The sequence below is a fragment of the Ascidia mentula genome, chromosome 9 (genome assembly GCF_947561715.1).
Source record: "Ascidia mentula chromosome 9, kaAscMent1.1, whole genome shotgun sequence".
Taxonomy (NCBI): domain Eukaryota; kingdom Metazoa; phylum Chordata; class Ascidiacea; order Phlebobranchia; family Ascidiidae; genus Ascidia; species Ascidia mentula.
Window position 1 is genome coordinate 1,206,377 of NC_138574.1, and position 12,705 is coordinate 1,219,081.

General features: G+C 35.5%; 4 protein-coding genes across 5 annotated transcripts in view; 1 reads left to right on the forward strand and 3 right to left on the reverse strand.

Annotated features, from left to right (window-relative positions):
- Window positions 1-12: 12 nt before the first annotated feature.
- Window positions 13-3,404, reverse strand: LOC145913989 (multivesicular body subunit 12B-like). Its single transcript, XM_083001761.1, has 6 exons — window positions 3,228-3,404; window positions 2,929-3,042; window positions 2,133-2,353; window positions 1,579-1,763; window positions 1,201-1,265; window positions 13-688 (listed from the first exon to the last, which is right to left on the reverse strand). Exons 1-6 carry the CDS (start codon window positions 3,306-3,308, stop codon window positions 587-589), a joined length of 768 nt encoding a protein of 255 aa, XP_082857887.1. The 5' UTR covers window positions 3,309-3,404; the 3' UTR covers window positions 13-586.
- Window positions 3,405-3,414: 10 nt separating this feature from the next.
- LOC145913988 (phenylalanine--tRNA ligase, mitochondrial-like) lies at window positions 3,415-5,017 on the reverse strand. The gene has a single exon (XM_083001760.1). It carries the CDS (start codon window positions 4,987-4,989, stop codon window positions 3,520-3,522), a length of 1,470 nt encoding a protein of 489 aa, XP_082857886.1. The 5' UTR covers window positions 4,990-5,017; the 3' UTR covers window positions 3,415-3,519.
- Window positions 5,018-5,429: 412 nt separating this feature from the next.
- Window positions 5,430-7,868, forward strand: LOC145913990 (60S ribosome subunit biogenesis protein NIP7 homolog). The gene is made up of 5 exons (XM_083001762.1): window positions 5,430-5,571; window positions 5,752-5,977; window positions 6,252-6,392; window positions 6,662-6,785; window positions 7,732-7,868. Exons 1-4 carry the CDS (start codon window positions 5,516-5,518, stop codon window positions 6,779-6,781), a joined length of 543 nt encoding a protein of 180 aa, XP_082857888.1. The 5' UTR covers window positions 5,430-5,515; the 3' UTR covers window positions 6,782-6,785; window positions 7,732-7,868.
- The window catches only part of LOC145913987 (disco-interacting protein 2 homolog C-like), a 31,169-nt gene continuing 25,445 nt past the window's right edge, over window positions 6,982-12,705 (reverse strand). The window contains exons 27-38 of one of the 2 annotated variants that reach the window (XM_083001758.1): window positions 12,008-12,238; window positions 11,356-11,486; window positions 10,868-11,036; window positions 10,452-10,622; window positions 10,029-10,082; window positions 9,464-9,583; window positions 9,097-9,258; window positions 8,724-8,817; window positions 8,544-8,667; window positions 8,175-8,259; window positions 7,706-7,877; window positions 6,982-7,573 (exon numbers count right to left, since the gene is read on the reverse strand). In XM_083001758.1, coding sequence (XP_082857884.1) covers window positions 7,710-7,877; window positions 8,175-8,259; window positions 8,544-8,667; window positions 8,724-8,817; window positions 9,097-9,258; window positions 9,464-9,583; window positions 10,029-10,082; window positions 10,452-10,622; window positions 10,868-11,036; window positions 11,356-11,486; window positions 12,008-12,238 — 1,509 coding nt within the window. In that variant the 3' untranslated portion in view covers window positions 6,982-7,573; window positions 7,706-7,709. The remainder of the gene's footprint in view (window positions 7,574-7,705; window positions 7,878-8,174; window positions 8,260-8,543; window positions 8,668-8,723; window positions 8,818-9,096; window positions 9,259-9,463; window positions 9,584-10,028; window positions 10,083-10,451; window positions 10,623-10,867; window positions 11,037-11,355; window positions 11,487-12,007; window positions 12,239-12,705) is intronic. The other variant, XM_083001759.1, reaches the window with a different exon arrangement.

Here is a 12,705-nt window from a genome sequence, read left to right on the forward strand (position 1 = left end):
AAGGTTCTGGCACATGTAATTATATTTGTTATAAATCAACATGACGGAAATGTCGCGGAAAAGATCCATTTCAATCTGCGGATAACCCAACTGGGGTTGACGAGAACTTCGTTTTATTACGGTTTTCGTAATACTACGAGTTACCGCTGGTATTAGTACACAAGGTTTCAATTTTACAACATAATAAATGGAAGTGTTTAATAATTTTTTATGTGATCTGATTGGTATTAAAACAACCACCGAGCATTTAAAGCAGTCAGAATTAGTGGAAAAACTTTCAAATAATAAAAAAAGTACCCAGAGCTGGATTACATACAAGAAGAAGGACATTGTCATTCTGTATGGAAGCGTAAACACCCCTTTTGTAAATGTACTGGAGATAATACTTCAAATACTTCTTGAAGTAGCATAGTCTGCAGCTATAAAAGCAGAAATAGTAGAATACAAACAACATACTGATACAAGCAATCCACTCGGCAATTATTGCCAGAATTCATTGAAACATTTTTGTAACTATGAAATTGTTTAGATTCCACCAATATCAGTGAAAAAAGGGCAAAATTACACTGTGGATGAAATAAAAAAATTACATAAAGTTATTAACGATGCTCTTTTCCTTGCTAAAATCATATGATGTACTCTCAGTAAGCTCAGCAAGACTTTTGTATGTAATTTTGGGCATGTCGTCCTGTAATCGAAAAATAAAATAACTTGAATATTTTGTAATAATGGGATCCATGAAGTGAAGAAAATTCTGAATATGAAAGTCAATGCTGTAAGTCCTGTTGAAAGCATAGGAAAGGTAAATGTTCAAACACTACATACAGTATACTGCGTTCATCATTAGTGTCAAGAAAAAGTGACAAAAATATTTTTGTGAAACGTTAGTTTTTTAAACCCCTTTTCAAAACTGGTCGAAACCTCATTTGGGGTCACCAAATATATATTTGATGTTGCAGAACAAAGTAGCTTTTGTACGATCAATTCAAAGTTTCAGTTTAAGTTGTTTCCTCAAGGCCACACAGAGAATACTTTTGAAATATTGGTCACATGGAAATTTCTCTTTTAAAAAAGGGGTTGCAGATCCAAAAAGTTTAAGGCGTCCTGATCTAGTGGGCCCTAAATTAAACAAGACATTCGAAGCCAGAAAATGTCAAAAAATCACACATACTGTTTGAACCAACTGCTCACATAACTTACTTTCGAATTCGATCCAGGCGTTTTAACAAGTCGATCGTTTAGTTTGAATGGAACTCCTTCAATTCCTGTATTAATACTTGGAATGTTTACATTTATAACAAAGTAAAACAACACCCACATAAGGAAAGCCAAAGCTAGGATGCTGTTGAACATATTCTAATCTAAATATTCACTAAACATGTTTAACATAGAGGTAATACAGATGAATGTTTTGAAGCAGTTTGTTTAAAAAAATTTAAAACTCACACAAGTAGATATTTCACATACTGTTTTAAATTTAAAATTATTAAATGCACGGCACTGTTACAAAGACCAATATTCGAGGGCATGATTTTGATGCAATTAACTATTCTCGCTGTTTTTAAGATTATATTTCACCTATCTGAATGTGTGTGCTTTTTATTCGCTGGAGGGAGCCATAACTTGGTTGTTGAAATGTATTTTGTTGCGGGGGAGGTGAGCCAGCAGGTACCTCTGCCACCACTTGGGGGATTGGTGGAGCTGGTCTGGTGGCCATTGTAATCGGAGCAAGTTTGAAAGTCAAGTTTATCCCATTAATTTCCCTGGAAATAAAAACAGAGCAAAATAAAAAAAATAATTATTCATAATGTAGTGTTTCTGTGTATGGTTCAAATATCAATTGATATTTGATATTTGTCTTGTTACAAAATATATTTTATCAGAAAGTATTCACAGTTTCTATGACTGCTTGTTCAAATAGGTGCAAAATATTACTTACAATGCAAAATAGTATATATATTTTTTTTCTTTATTGTACAAATCAACAATACTACAACACATTGAACTTCACTACGTAACAAGACCATCATCTATAGATCATTACATTCTACATAATTAAAGACTAACAGACTAAATATTGTTACATTTATGTAAATTTTTTTATTTTAACTTACAAGGAAATGTTGACTCACCCTACAAGAGTGTACATGGCTGCCTTGTAATGATCAGTCTTGCCCAGTGTGATGTCAACCAATGCTGAATTTGTTGCGGTTTTAACAATATATCTTACACACAATACATGCTTTCGCAAGGCTTGTTCTCGGGTATCCGCCGTTTCCCTTATACCTGTGTATCCTGGAGGTATTGGATCTTTTAACCCAACCAGAGCAAGATCGGTGATCACTTGATTTAACTGCAATGCAATGTATTGAAATTACAAATGTTGAAGCAGTTCTTTGTAACAATGGACTTGTTCAATTGTGTACATTTGTTTTACAACATGTGACAAAACACAATGCATCTTATCTTGCAAAACAACAACACAGCACCCATGCCAAAATGATTTTAGCTAACAATATATTCAATGCTATTAATATAACAATACTGATGTAAAAAATGCCCTACAGAATATGAGATCTACAACTATTAGAATCATTTGAAATATACCATTTTAACGTCTCTCATATAGTAGTACATGGTTGAGGATAGTACATTGATAAGTACAGCACGTGACGGTAAATCATTTGCTGTATTTATCTGTGTGTTGTGTATATAAATAGACTGTTGAAAACATGTTTCATGCTTGTGGCCAAACGCTAGTTAACAAACGCAGAATGAGTAAAGATGTCTTTGAAGTTTGGGGAGAGCAGCTTTTAAAAGTAATAATACAACATCAACATCATAATTACAAACTAAATTTCTTTATGTCCAACAATTTTTATTGTGAATTACAACTTTTTATTACAAGAAAGCAGAGTAAATGTTTACCTGGTTTTGAGCAGGCCTGTTGTCTTTGGTAAAACAAATAAATCGTTTCACTTTGCTTTTAAATATGGAATCTTTCCAAAAATCTGCATCCTCTCCCTCCGCCGTCCGATCAAGCTAAAGATCAAAATTTTACCCCAGTGGCTGCCAGGTATAATTGCCGATCTATGGATTTTGTTTCAACCACAAACATAGCATTTAGACAAAGATCAACATCTTAATATCTGATTACATTCCTTTAGCACTGTAACCTTTTTAGAGCAAGTATTACAGCAATAACAAAAAACAGCCAACTAACTTACCATCACATAATTGGGTGGACAGCTTTTTCTGTCGGAGATAATACACACATTGGTTATAGGAGTTGGTGAGTTGCTGTTCATCTTTTCTACTGGTCGTGTTATCTTCTCTTGTAGGAGAAAGAAATCATATTAACACTTATTCCTATTCTCTGCAACAAACAAGGTTAAAAACATTTCACAGAAGTAAAAAAAAAAAAAAATTCAAATCACAAAAACTAAATGAGTTTGCTGAAATGGTGAACTTTTTGGCCTTTAGCATAGAAGCAAAAAAACATAACATGTGCAGACAGGTTTACCATCTGCCAGTAACATTTAGTTTCTCCACAGCTGCTTTCTTAATTATTTCATGCAGAGCAGACACTTCTTTTTGATTTAAAGGTCTTTGTGTATGTCGATAAAAAATTCTGTAACAATGACTTTCTTGATTGGTTTTGGGATGAACAAAAGAATCAACAAGTGAAACAGTTTCGACAATATTAGAATCCACATTACGAACAAGATCGTAGAAGTCATTCGAGCAAAAACCTTTGGGAACCCAAAATGAAATGTCATTTCTAACAACAGGTTGGTTGCTTAGCAACGGCTTAAAATTTATTTCCTTGATATTCTTGCAGTTTTTAAACTGCAAAAGAAAGGAACTTTCATTGCTCCAGAAATAGCGAATATCTGGTATGTTGAACAGCCTCATGGCCAAACGTTCAAGTCCCAAACCAAACGCCCAGCCAATACTGTCTTTTGCTCCCGCAGAATTCAGAATCTCTTGTCTGAGGACTCCACATCCTAACATTTCCATCCATTCCCCATCAAAAAATATTTCCATTTCAAACGACGGATGAGTAAAGGGAAAATAAGCGTCAACCCACCTAAAAGCTACATCTCTACCAAAAAGCTCACGAACCAAATCCTCCAATGTTTTCTTTAGTTTTAATTCAACCATCTTTGCTGCTTCCATTGTGTGACAAGCTTGTTTATCTTCAGTTAAATGTCCGTCCTCGAATAATGAAAGTTCATCAAAAGTCTCCTCACTGTTACAGAAAAGCTGTTGTTTGTTGAAAAGTCTGACTCCTTCCATTTGATGGAAAACTGGAAAATGAGAAGAATCTATTGCGTCCCTTCGGTAAACATCACCGACCACAATAAATGCATCCAGACCCGATTTGAGAAGTTCGAACTCATGAGCGGATGTGTGCGCTCTCAACAGAGTGTCTTTGTTGATGTAATAATTGTCTGACTTTTTTCTTGTGATATCATTCTCTGGAATCAACATACTGTCGAAATTTTGCTGAACTGTAACCACTGGGAAAAAGTTGTCAAACACAGCGAAGAGTGGTGTCCTGGTTGACTTCATGTAATTGCAGTAAAAATGTTGAACTATCACATCTTTTATCAAACACAACGGGTGATCCTTATTCATATGAAGATCTCGGCCAATGAAGCCTAAAATTTTTTCTGTAACGTTGGTCCAATCATCGGTATCAAAAGTCTTTCCTTGAATTACAAGAGGAGAATCTTTTGTTTTTCTGTGTTGTTGAGATGTGTCTGTAGTCATGGAGGCATACTGTACTGTTTTATTGACACAAACAGCAGTTTGCTTTGGTTTATGGAAGTATATATGTGCAAAATTACATATTGGAACTGTTTTAGAAAATATGTTCCCATGACACAACCAACCAGCAATGAAACGACTGTTTGTTACATTACATAGAGCAGTATTTTTACAAACAAATGTTTTATTGGCTTGGCGGAGAAGGTGTCCCAACATTTGCTTTGCAATCTTACAAAATTTCCTAATCCCTGGCACATAAATAGTACTGATGAGACCTATTTGGTCAAAACGGCAGCCCTGACTGCAGTTTACTCACTATACAAATAGTACTGATAAACAACATAAAATGTTAACAATCACGTGTATTTTTCAAAGGATAAAAATATGTTGGTACTCATTACCTTTACACCGTAATATTTGATATAAAACAACACAAACAAAATACAAATTTGACTGAATGTCATTTCCGCTTTGAGATATCACGCTGATAAGCATATAGAAAACTATTCCTAAACTTGCTGTGTATTGTAAATACATAAACATTTAATTTGTTGTAACAACCTTACAGTGGCCACCATAAAAAGCAACACCACAAAAATATAAATAAAGTTAAAAAAACCCTACTGGTCTTGTAAATCATCTTTCGGGGAAGTACCTTTCTGAGTTCTAGCAAGTTTTCTAAAATTGCAACACGTGTTCTTGCAAAACAAACCTGTTTTTCGTACGAAGACTTGTCGGAAAAATGCGGCCTTTAACAGAAGAAGAAACCAAGATAATGTTTGAAAAACTTTCGAAGTAGTAAGTACTGTGTTGATCAGTAAATATATATAACATAGAATTGAGTTATATTTTGGTTCCTTCTTTAAACTTTGATTAACAGTTTCGCTTGTTTCTTTCCTTAGCTCTTAGCTGGGTCATTATTTAAATGATTTAAAGCTGCAGAATTGCATTACTTATATTTATTGTAATGTGTTTTAGCATCGGGGAAAACATTAAGTCCTTGATTGACCGACCGGATGGGATGTACTGCTTCAGACTCCACAAGGAAAGAGTTTATTATGTGTCGGAAGATATCATGAAGCGTGCGGCCAATGTCTGCAGGGAAAACCTGATCAGCTTCGGAGTTTGTTTTGGAAAGTTCACTAAAACCAAGAAATTCCGACTCCATATAACCTCCCTAGACTACCTTGCTCCATATGCCAAAGTAAGTATGAACACCACCATTTTTAACCAAAGTTGAGTTTTGATTAAGGAGTCCCCAAAATTTAGGCTCAACTCAATAACAACGCTTAATAAATATTGAACATCAGTAATTTTAAAACCTTGAAAAAGTGGTTTCCAACCTGATTCATGAAGCTTGCCACTAACCACCTATTTTTTGGAAACAATTATTGCATACATGTTAGTGCCACCTGTCCTAAAGCCTTTTTTTACTAATTATTGGTGGACATGTATAAACTTGTGTGTTTAAATTCCAGTTCAAAATCTGGGTGAAACCCAGTTCTGAGCAGTCATTCCTCTATGGAAACCACATTTTGAAATCTGGATTGGGCAGAATAACAGACAACACATCCAAGTATCAAGGGGTCGTCATTTATTCAATGGCTGATGTTCCTGTGGTAAGCGATTTAGTCCAGGGTTTCCCAAACTTTTTGAGCCTCCTAATATTTGTAAATCTGTTTTTTCTTGGACCGCTGTCTTAATGTTAGTCCTATGTTGCCGTAATTTTTCACACATGCATTTATCCACCTTTGGTGGCATTATTTCAACATAAGTGCAGTCATACCGCATGCTTTAAAAAACATTACATTTGTTCTTCAGCCTAAGCTTACAATTTAGCATTTTTTATGTGGATTGTCCTTTTTTAAACATAAAAAAATTGTTCCAGGGTTTTGGAGTTGCAGCAAAATCAACAACTGAATGTAGAAGAGCTGATCCAATGTCCATTGTGGCTTTCCACCAAGCTGACATCGGTGAATATTTAAGAAGCGAGAACACCCTTACATGATGAGGTTGGTATTGTCTCATTGTGTTCCTTCATAAGATATGGAGTATGAAATGTCAGTAGTAGAAAACCAATAGCCAGAAAACTTGGGATATGAGAAGAGGTTTATGGACGCATTTAACTAAGCTATTTAACCTTGTCCATTCAGCTAATACAGCATAGAACCAAGAAAATAGTTTTTCCTGCATACTTTTGCTCGAGGCCAGAATAAAAAACAACATTTAGAATTTTGTTTATTACAAGCGGAAATTGTGCCGCTGCAAGTGGCGAGTGCAACAACCAAACTGCATTTGAAAAGGGCCGAGCACTGCAACAGAGAAATAATAGGCAACCTTTGCTTGTGTAGCGATAATATAGTAGTGTGTGTTACCGGTTCCACCACGCAAACAGAACATTAGCAGCTTCACGAATGCCAAAAAGTGCACACAGAGATAAGAATTATCAACCATTGTTTTAAAAGCAAGCGAAGAATTAAAAGAAAAATTAAAATGCAAAGAAAAAAATGAGTAAAAACAAATAAATTAAAAAATATGAACAGAAAGAATACTTTCGCGGGCATGCGTTGGGTACAGCGTTACAACAAGTTAATGCATCTCTGACGTATAACTGTCTCGGTGGAAATTAGTGCTTCACGGGGGTCAGCGATGGCTTCAGATGATGTGAATGTGGTTTGATGTTCAGTGTTAGGTTACCATGTGATATTGCATAGGATGGTTAGTACCATCATTTGCCTCTTCATACTAACAAGTACCAAAATTTAGGATCCAAAAAATGGAGTTGAGGAATTCCAGAAACCTTTAAACACAAAAATTGACAACACTGTTGCAAAAGGCACATGGTCAAAGCCATTGTATTAAGTTAGCATATGATAAGCATAAGTTTGTGTAACTATTTTATGGTGTAGCTTTGTCATTAAGTTTAACTTACCGTTTCACATGTTGTATGCAACATAGATTGGATCAAGTTGATCTTGCAAGAAACTGTCCCTTAAGTGCATTCTCTGCTTCTCCCCTCTGGAGTTGATGGGAATGGAACCAGGATCAGCAATTGCGACCACCCCAGCAATCAAATAATGTTCTTCTAGTATAACGTTGGTCACCTGCGATTGTGTTTCAATTATTATTGCTGTTTTTTATGTTAATAAACTAGTTGTGGTGGTGGACAACACAAGCGTGGTCGACAGATGTTTATAAGGTTAAGTCATATATCTTCATCAAGGTTACATTCAAGTAATTCTTTGGGTAAATGATAGATAAAGGTTCACATTGCTGACTTCCCAGTTCGCTTATGACCAAGAAAAACTCAAAACAGATTTTTTAATCCAAATCATTCTCTGACAAAGTTGCAATTTGTAGCCATTAAAAAATCTACACGGATTGTTGTTATATTTTCTCACCAATGGAACAAGATCAAGGGCAGTGCTTTCAGGTCCTTTCAACTCAACCACGACCACTAGGAGATTCGTAGAGTGGAACACAGCACTAAAAAAAGTCAAGGTTTAGAACTACAAACTTATCTGAACTTTCCTAGTTTGCCGTCCCTTTAAATGAATAAAATATTTCGCTACTTTTCATGTTCAAAAGCCATCTGATTTAGATATGTTGTTGAACAGAAAAACTTCTGAGCTTATGTAATAGTTTGTGCAATAACACAGATATACCTTGTATTTTATGTGACATTGGAAAACCCTTTGCATTAACCCCCTTCTCCCTGTAGATCAACCGTTTTTGAAGACCCTTTTCTCACACTCAGAAACTTTACTCACCACTCAGATATTTTAGAGCTGCATCTGATCACGGAGTTCTCGATGTCGATCGGATGATATCTCATTCCTCTCAACTCTAACGTCTCCTCAAGCGACCCAACAATGTACAACGCATCATGTCGCTCTGTGAACATGGAAGGTTTAACACTGAACCAGATGCAGTTGAAGCCACAATCTTACCTCCAGTAGCGGATGTTAGATCCGTCCTTTTGAGAAAGCCAAGAAATCCAGTTCTGGCATACTGGGTCTTGGTGTCCCCAGTTTTTAGGAAAGCCTACAAAAATAGTTTTTAAACGTAACTGTCCATACTTTAATAACAGATACAGGTTCTGCAGTGTTTTTTTTTTGATAATTTAATTCATTAATCCACAAATATTGTTACTAAAAAGAAACTCTCTAGTTTTGGGAATTCTTACTGTAGTATTGAAGCTACTGTAACCAAAATCAATATTCTTACATAAATTACAACTCTCCTCTATCATCATGCAAAGTGTATTTTAAAATCTACAGTGTGAGAAAAGATGCATCTTTTTTAGAAACAATGTCAACTCACCTTGAAATGATCTTGGTATGAGTCTGTACCGTCCCCTCCGTACACAGCAAAATACCCCTGAGCAGTATGGCCGCTGTTAACCCAGATTTCACCCAATCTTGAATCTGAACACTGACCCAATGTATCAGGATCAGCTATCACAACTTTTGAGCCAGGCAAAATCTGTTGAAAACAAACATATATTTTTTGAAGTGCAAAAGCAAAATAGAAGACATTGTTTTAAAACAAGTTCAGAAAGTGCCTATAAAATCACTGTAAAGATCATTTTTTTTTAATAACAAAGTTTAAGATGTGTTAAACATTCAGCAATGCTAGTCAAAATTATGATGAGGGAAATCAGGTGTAAAATACAAGGACAAAATCAAACCTTGCCAGTTTCCATCAAACAGAGACTGTGGGGAGATCCCTTCTCAACGAGAGCAACCCTGTCATTGCGTAAAGCTCTCATATCAACGTACACTGTTGTTGGGTCCGGACATGACGCACCCTGCACACCACAAATATATTCATTGCAAAAACAGCAGGAAACTTTAACAAAAAATGTTAAGAGAAGATCTGTCTCAGAGAAATGAGCTCGCAGCATTCTTAGCCATGCTATGAAGTCGAAGCTTATGCAGTCTATGAATACAAACAAAGATATTTTTCCAAGTACAAACCGCATAGGAAAAAAGTTCTTTGAAAATTTTCCCCTCAACTCTCAAAAGCACAAATTTTGATTAAAGTGTCGATATAATAAATGAAAACATCATTAACCATCACTTGAGGGCTTAACTTGTTTGAAAGTTTTTGTTATTCATTTCAGTATAACATACAATTTCTGTAGCTTCGAAATAAATGGTTTTTGTGACACAAAGCACTCTGGTGGTGTTATCATGGTAACAAACAAATGACATCACAATCAAACACACAATGACAGGACATTGACATCATACCATATTTGGTTCGTCCGATATAATTTGCTCCGACAGAATGCCAAGCCTGGCAGGCTTACAATGCACAAAAACACAAAGTCAAACAAGGGAAACAGATTAAAAAATAAAACAATGTAGAACTCTTTTCTGGATTTGTTTTAAAGGATGTTGTCTACTTAAATTTGGAAAGTTGTATATCTTTAAATACCCAAGAGAGGGGTTGTATCAAGCAGCTCCACAAATGTTTAATTTGTGTTTAAAGTTTATTTCTTTGAAACAAACAGAGTGGTCAGGTACAATGATAATGTGTTCTATACAAATATTTTGTAGTGTCTCTATAAATGGCTCATGACCCAGACCTCAATTTCAACAGATAAATCTGCAAAGTACCTCGAGTTGTCGAGTCAAGCAATTTATGGTCAATTTTATTAGACGGTAAATTACCTGGAGACAGACAGAGATATTTACTCTGCAACCAAATGTAGTGGAAACTGCTCTGGGAGAGAGACCGAGATCTTTAAACAGTTTTGTGAAGTTGCTTGTAAGCTGGACTCTCGGTCGTTCCTCTGCCACGATCACACAAGTTCGTACGTGGCTCAAAGACATCCCACGCTCCTATAGAGAAGAAACAACAGCTTTTTTTAAATTGTGGCATTAAAGCAAGAAAAAAGTAAAGTACCAAGTAAGACTTTCTTCAACCTTTGTAGCAAGTGACATATAGTAATATTAGGTCAAAAGAAAATATGTATATATTTCACATGAGCACAACAGTTTCAACGATTTATTTTTACACTTAATTTGTCAATCTGAATTAAAACAGATTAAAAACCTCAACAAAATAACTCGTATAGTTATCCCACCTTAAAAGTCATGATCTGGTGAGTAAGTCCCTTCATACATTGTTCAACGACTGCGTATGACAAGAAAGCGTCTCGTACTTTGAACTGACTCACGGTTTGCAACCACAACTGTGGGTTAGCCTCAAGTTCGCTCGGAGCCAACATGATTGTCTGATGCCCAGAAAAGACACTGCAATAAATCATGATAGTTAGATATGTTCTGAGCGGTTGTGATGTTTTTTGGACCACAGATCCAACACAGATACACTTTACAAATATAAATTGACAGAACAATGAAAAATCCTACATTTATCTTCTATGGTTATATTTATTTTACAAAATCTGATTTTTTTGCAAATACTTTGTGTAAGCACAAAGCCACATTGTCAAGGTATTATCTCGTAACAATCTGTTTTGGCTTGATTGTGAACACAACAAAGTGACAAAATATTTACCAAATATAAGGTGATGAAAGCCTTTTGATAAAACAAACTAAGATCAAGACATACCTGCTCAGACACCAGAGCACAAGACCAAGACCACTGTAAGGATCGAGACACAATGCAACAGACCGCGACGGGTACAACTCACACTGGAGTTTCATCGAACGACAAATGTTGCTAGCAGCGAAATGTGACATCTGTTTAAAACATAACAATTATTGTAAAATGTGTTTTTTAAATAAAGCTTCAATACCAAAAGTTTACGCACAATTCTGAGAACAAAAAGGTTTGCTTATTGCAGCAAGAGCTGATTTTTTTTATCTATATTAAGATGTTTGGGCAATAATTCATGCCATCATCAGGTAAAAAAATTGGCATGATCCAAACAATATTCTTTCAAAGCTTTTTTGTTTAGTTTCGAATACAGTTGCCAAAGGACAAAGGAAAGTTGTTACGACTTTTTAATGTCTAACTGATAGGTTTTCTATTGTCGCGGGTAAATTGCGAAGTCCACTTTTAATGCCAATAACACGTCCACACATAAGCCACTCAAACATAAAACATAGAATAGAATGTTTAACATTTTAGAAAATATTAAGAATGGCAAAAACACCAAACTTTGAACACACATGTCATAGCTAGGTTTTACCAATAAAATTCTAGAAATTTACGCAATTCCACTATCATGTAAGCCGATGTTTGACCTTGACCTTCATACCTTTATACCAGCAAGTGTTCCGGCCGTGGTGATGCTAAAATCGATGTAAGAAAGTAATTCGGGAGTTGGAGGTCGGTAGTTGATGGGGATGCGTTTCCGTGGCGAGTCTTCAATATCAACCATAGGAGGCCATGTTATGATGTGGATTGCTTGGAGGGTTGAGATTGCTTCTTTGGATCGGATCGTTCGAATTACGGAGGCACATGAGATGATTGTGACCACTTTGGAAATCTGTAAACAGTGGAGGTGGTTTAGGGGAGTGTTTTTCAAACTTTTTTACTCTGAGTAAAAATTTGGGAAAAGTAAATAAATAATGAGATTTTACTTTCTGTGGCCATTTTTGGTAAAATTACATTTTGGTGGATTTAAAAGCTTAATAGGCGGGAGGAATTGGCCTTTGGGCTGGATTGTAAGTGCAACAGCTTAGGACATTGGTAACAAAGGTTAGTCATGATGTAATATAATGGGTGGGTATCCAACCACAACATTTCTCAGTCATTTTACAGCAATATGAATTTCTGAATGTTTTGCCGACAGTGTTTTTTGAAAGTTTGCATGCTTTGTGTGAGTGTTTTAACTGGAAATGCAACAAAAAGTCGTTCAAATAACATTGCTAGGCTTGTTTTAAGATGGAACATGCTTTTGCCAATTGCACAACTACATGAAATTGACATAAAACATGAATTTTATTTAAAATA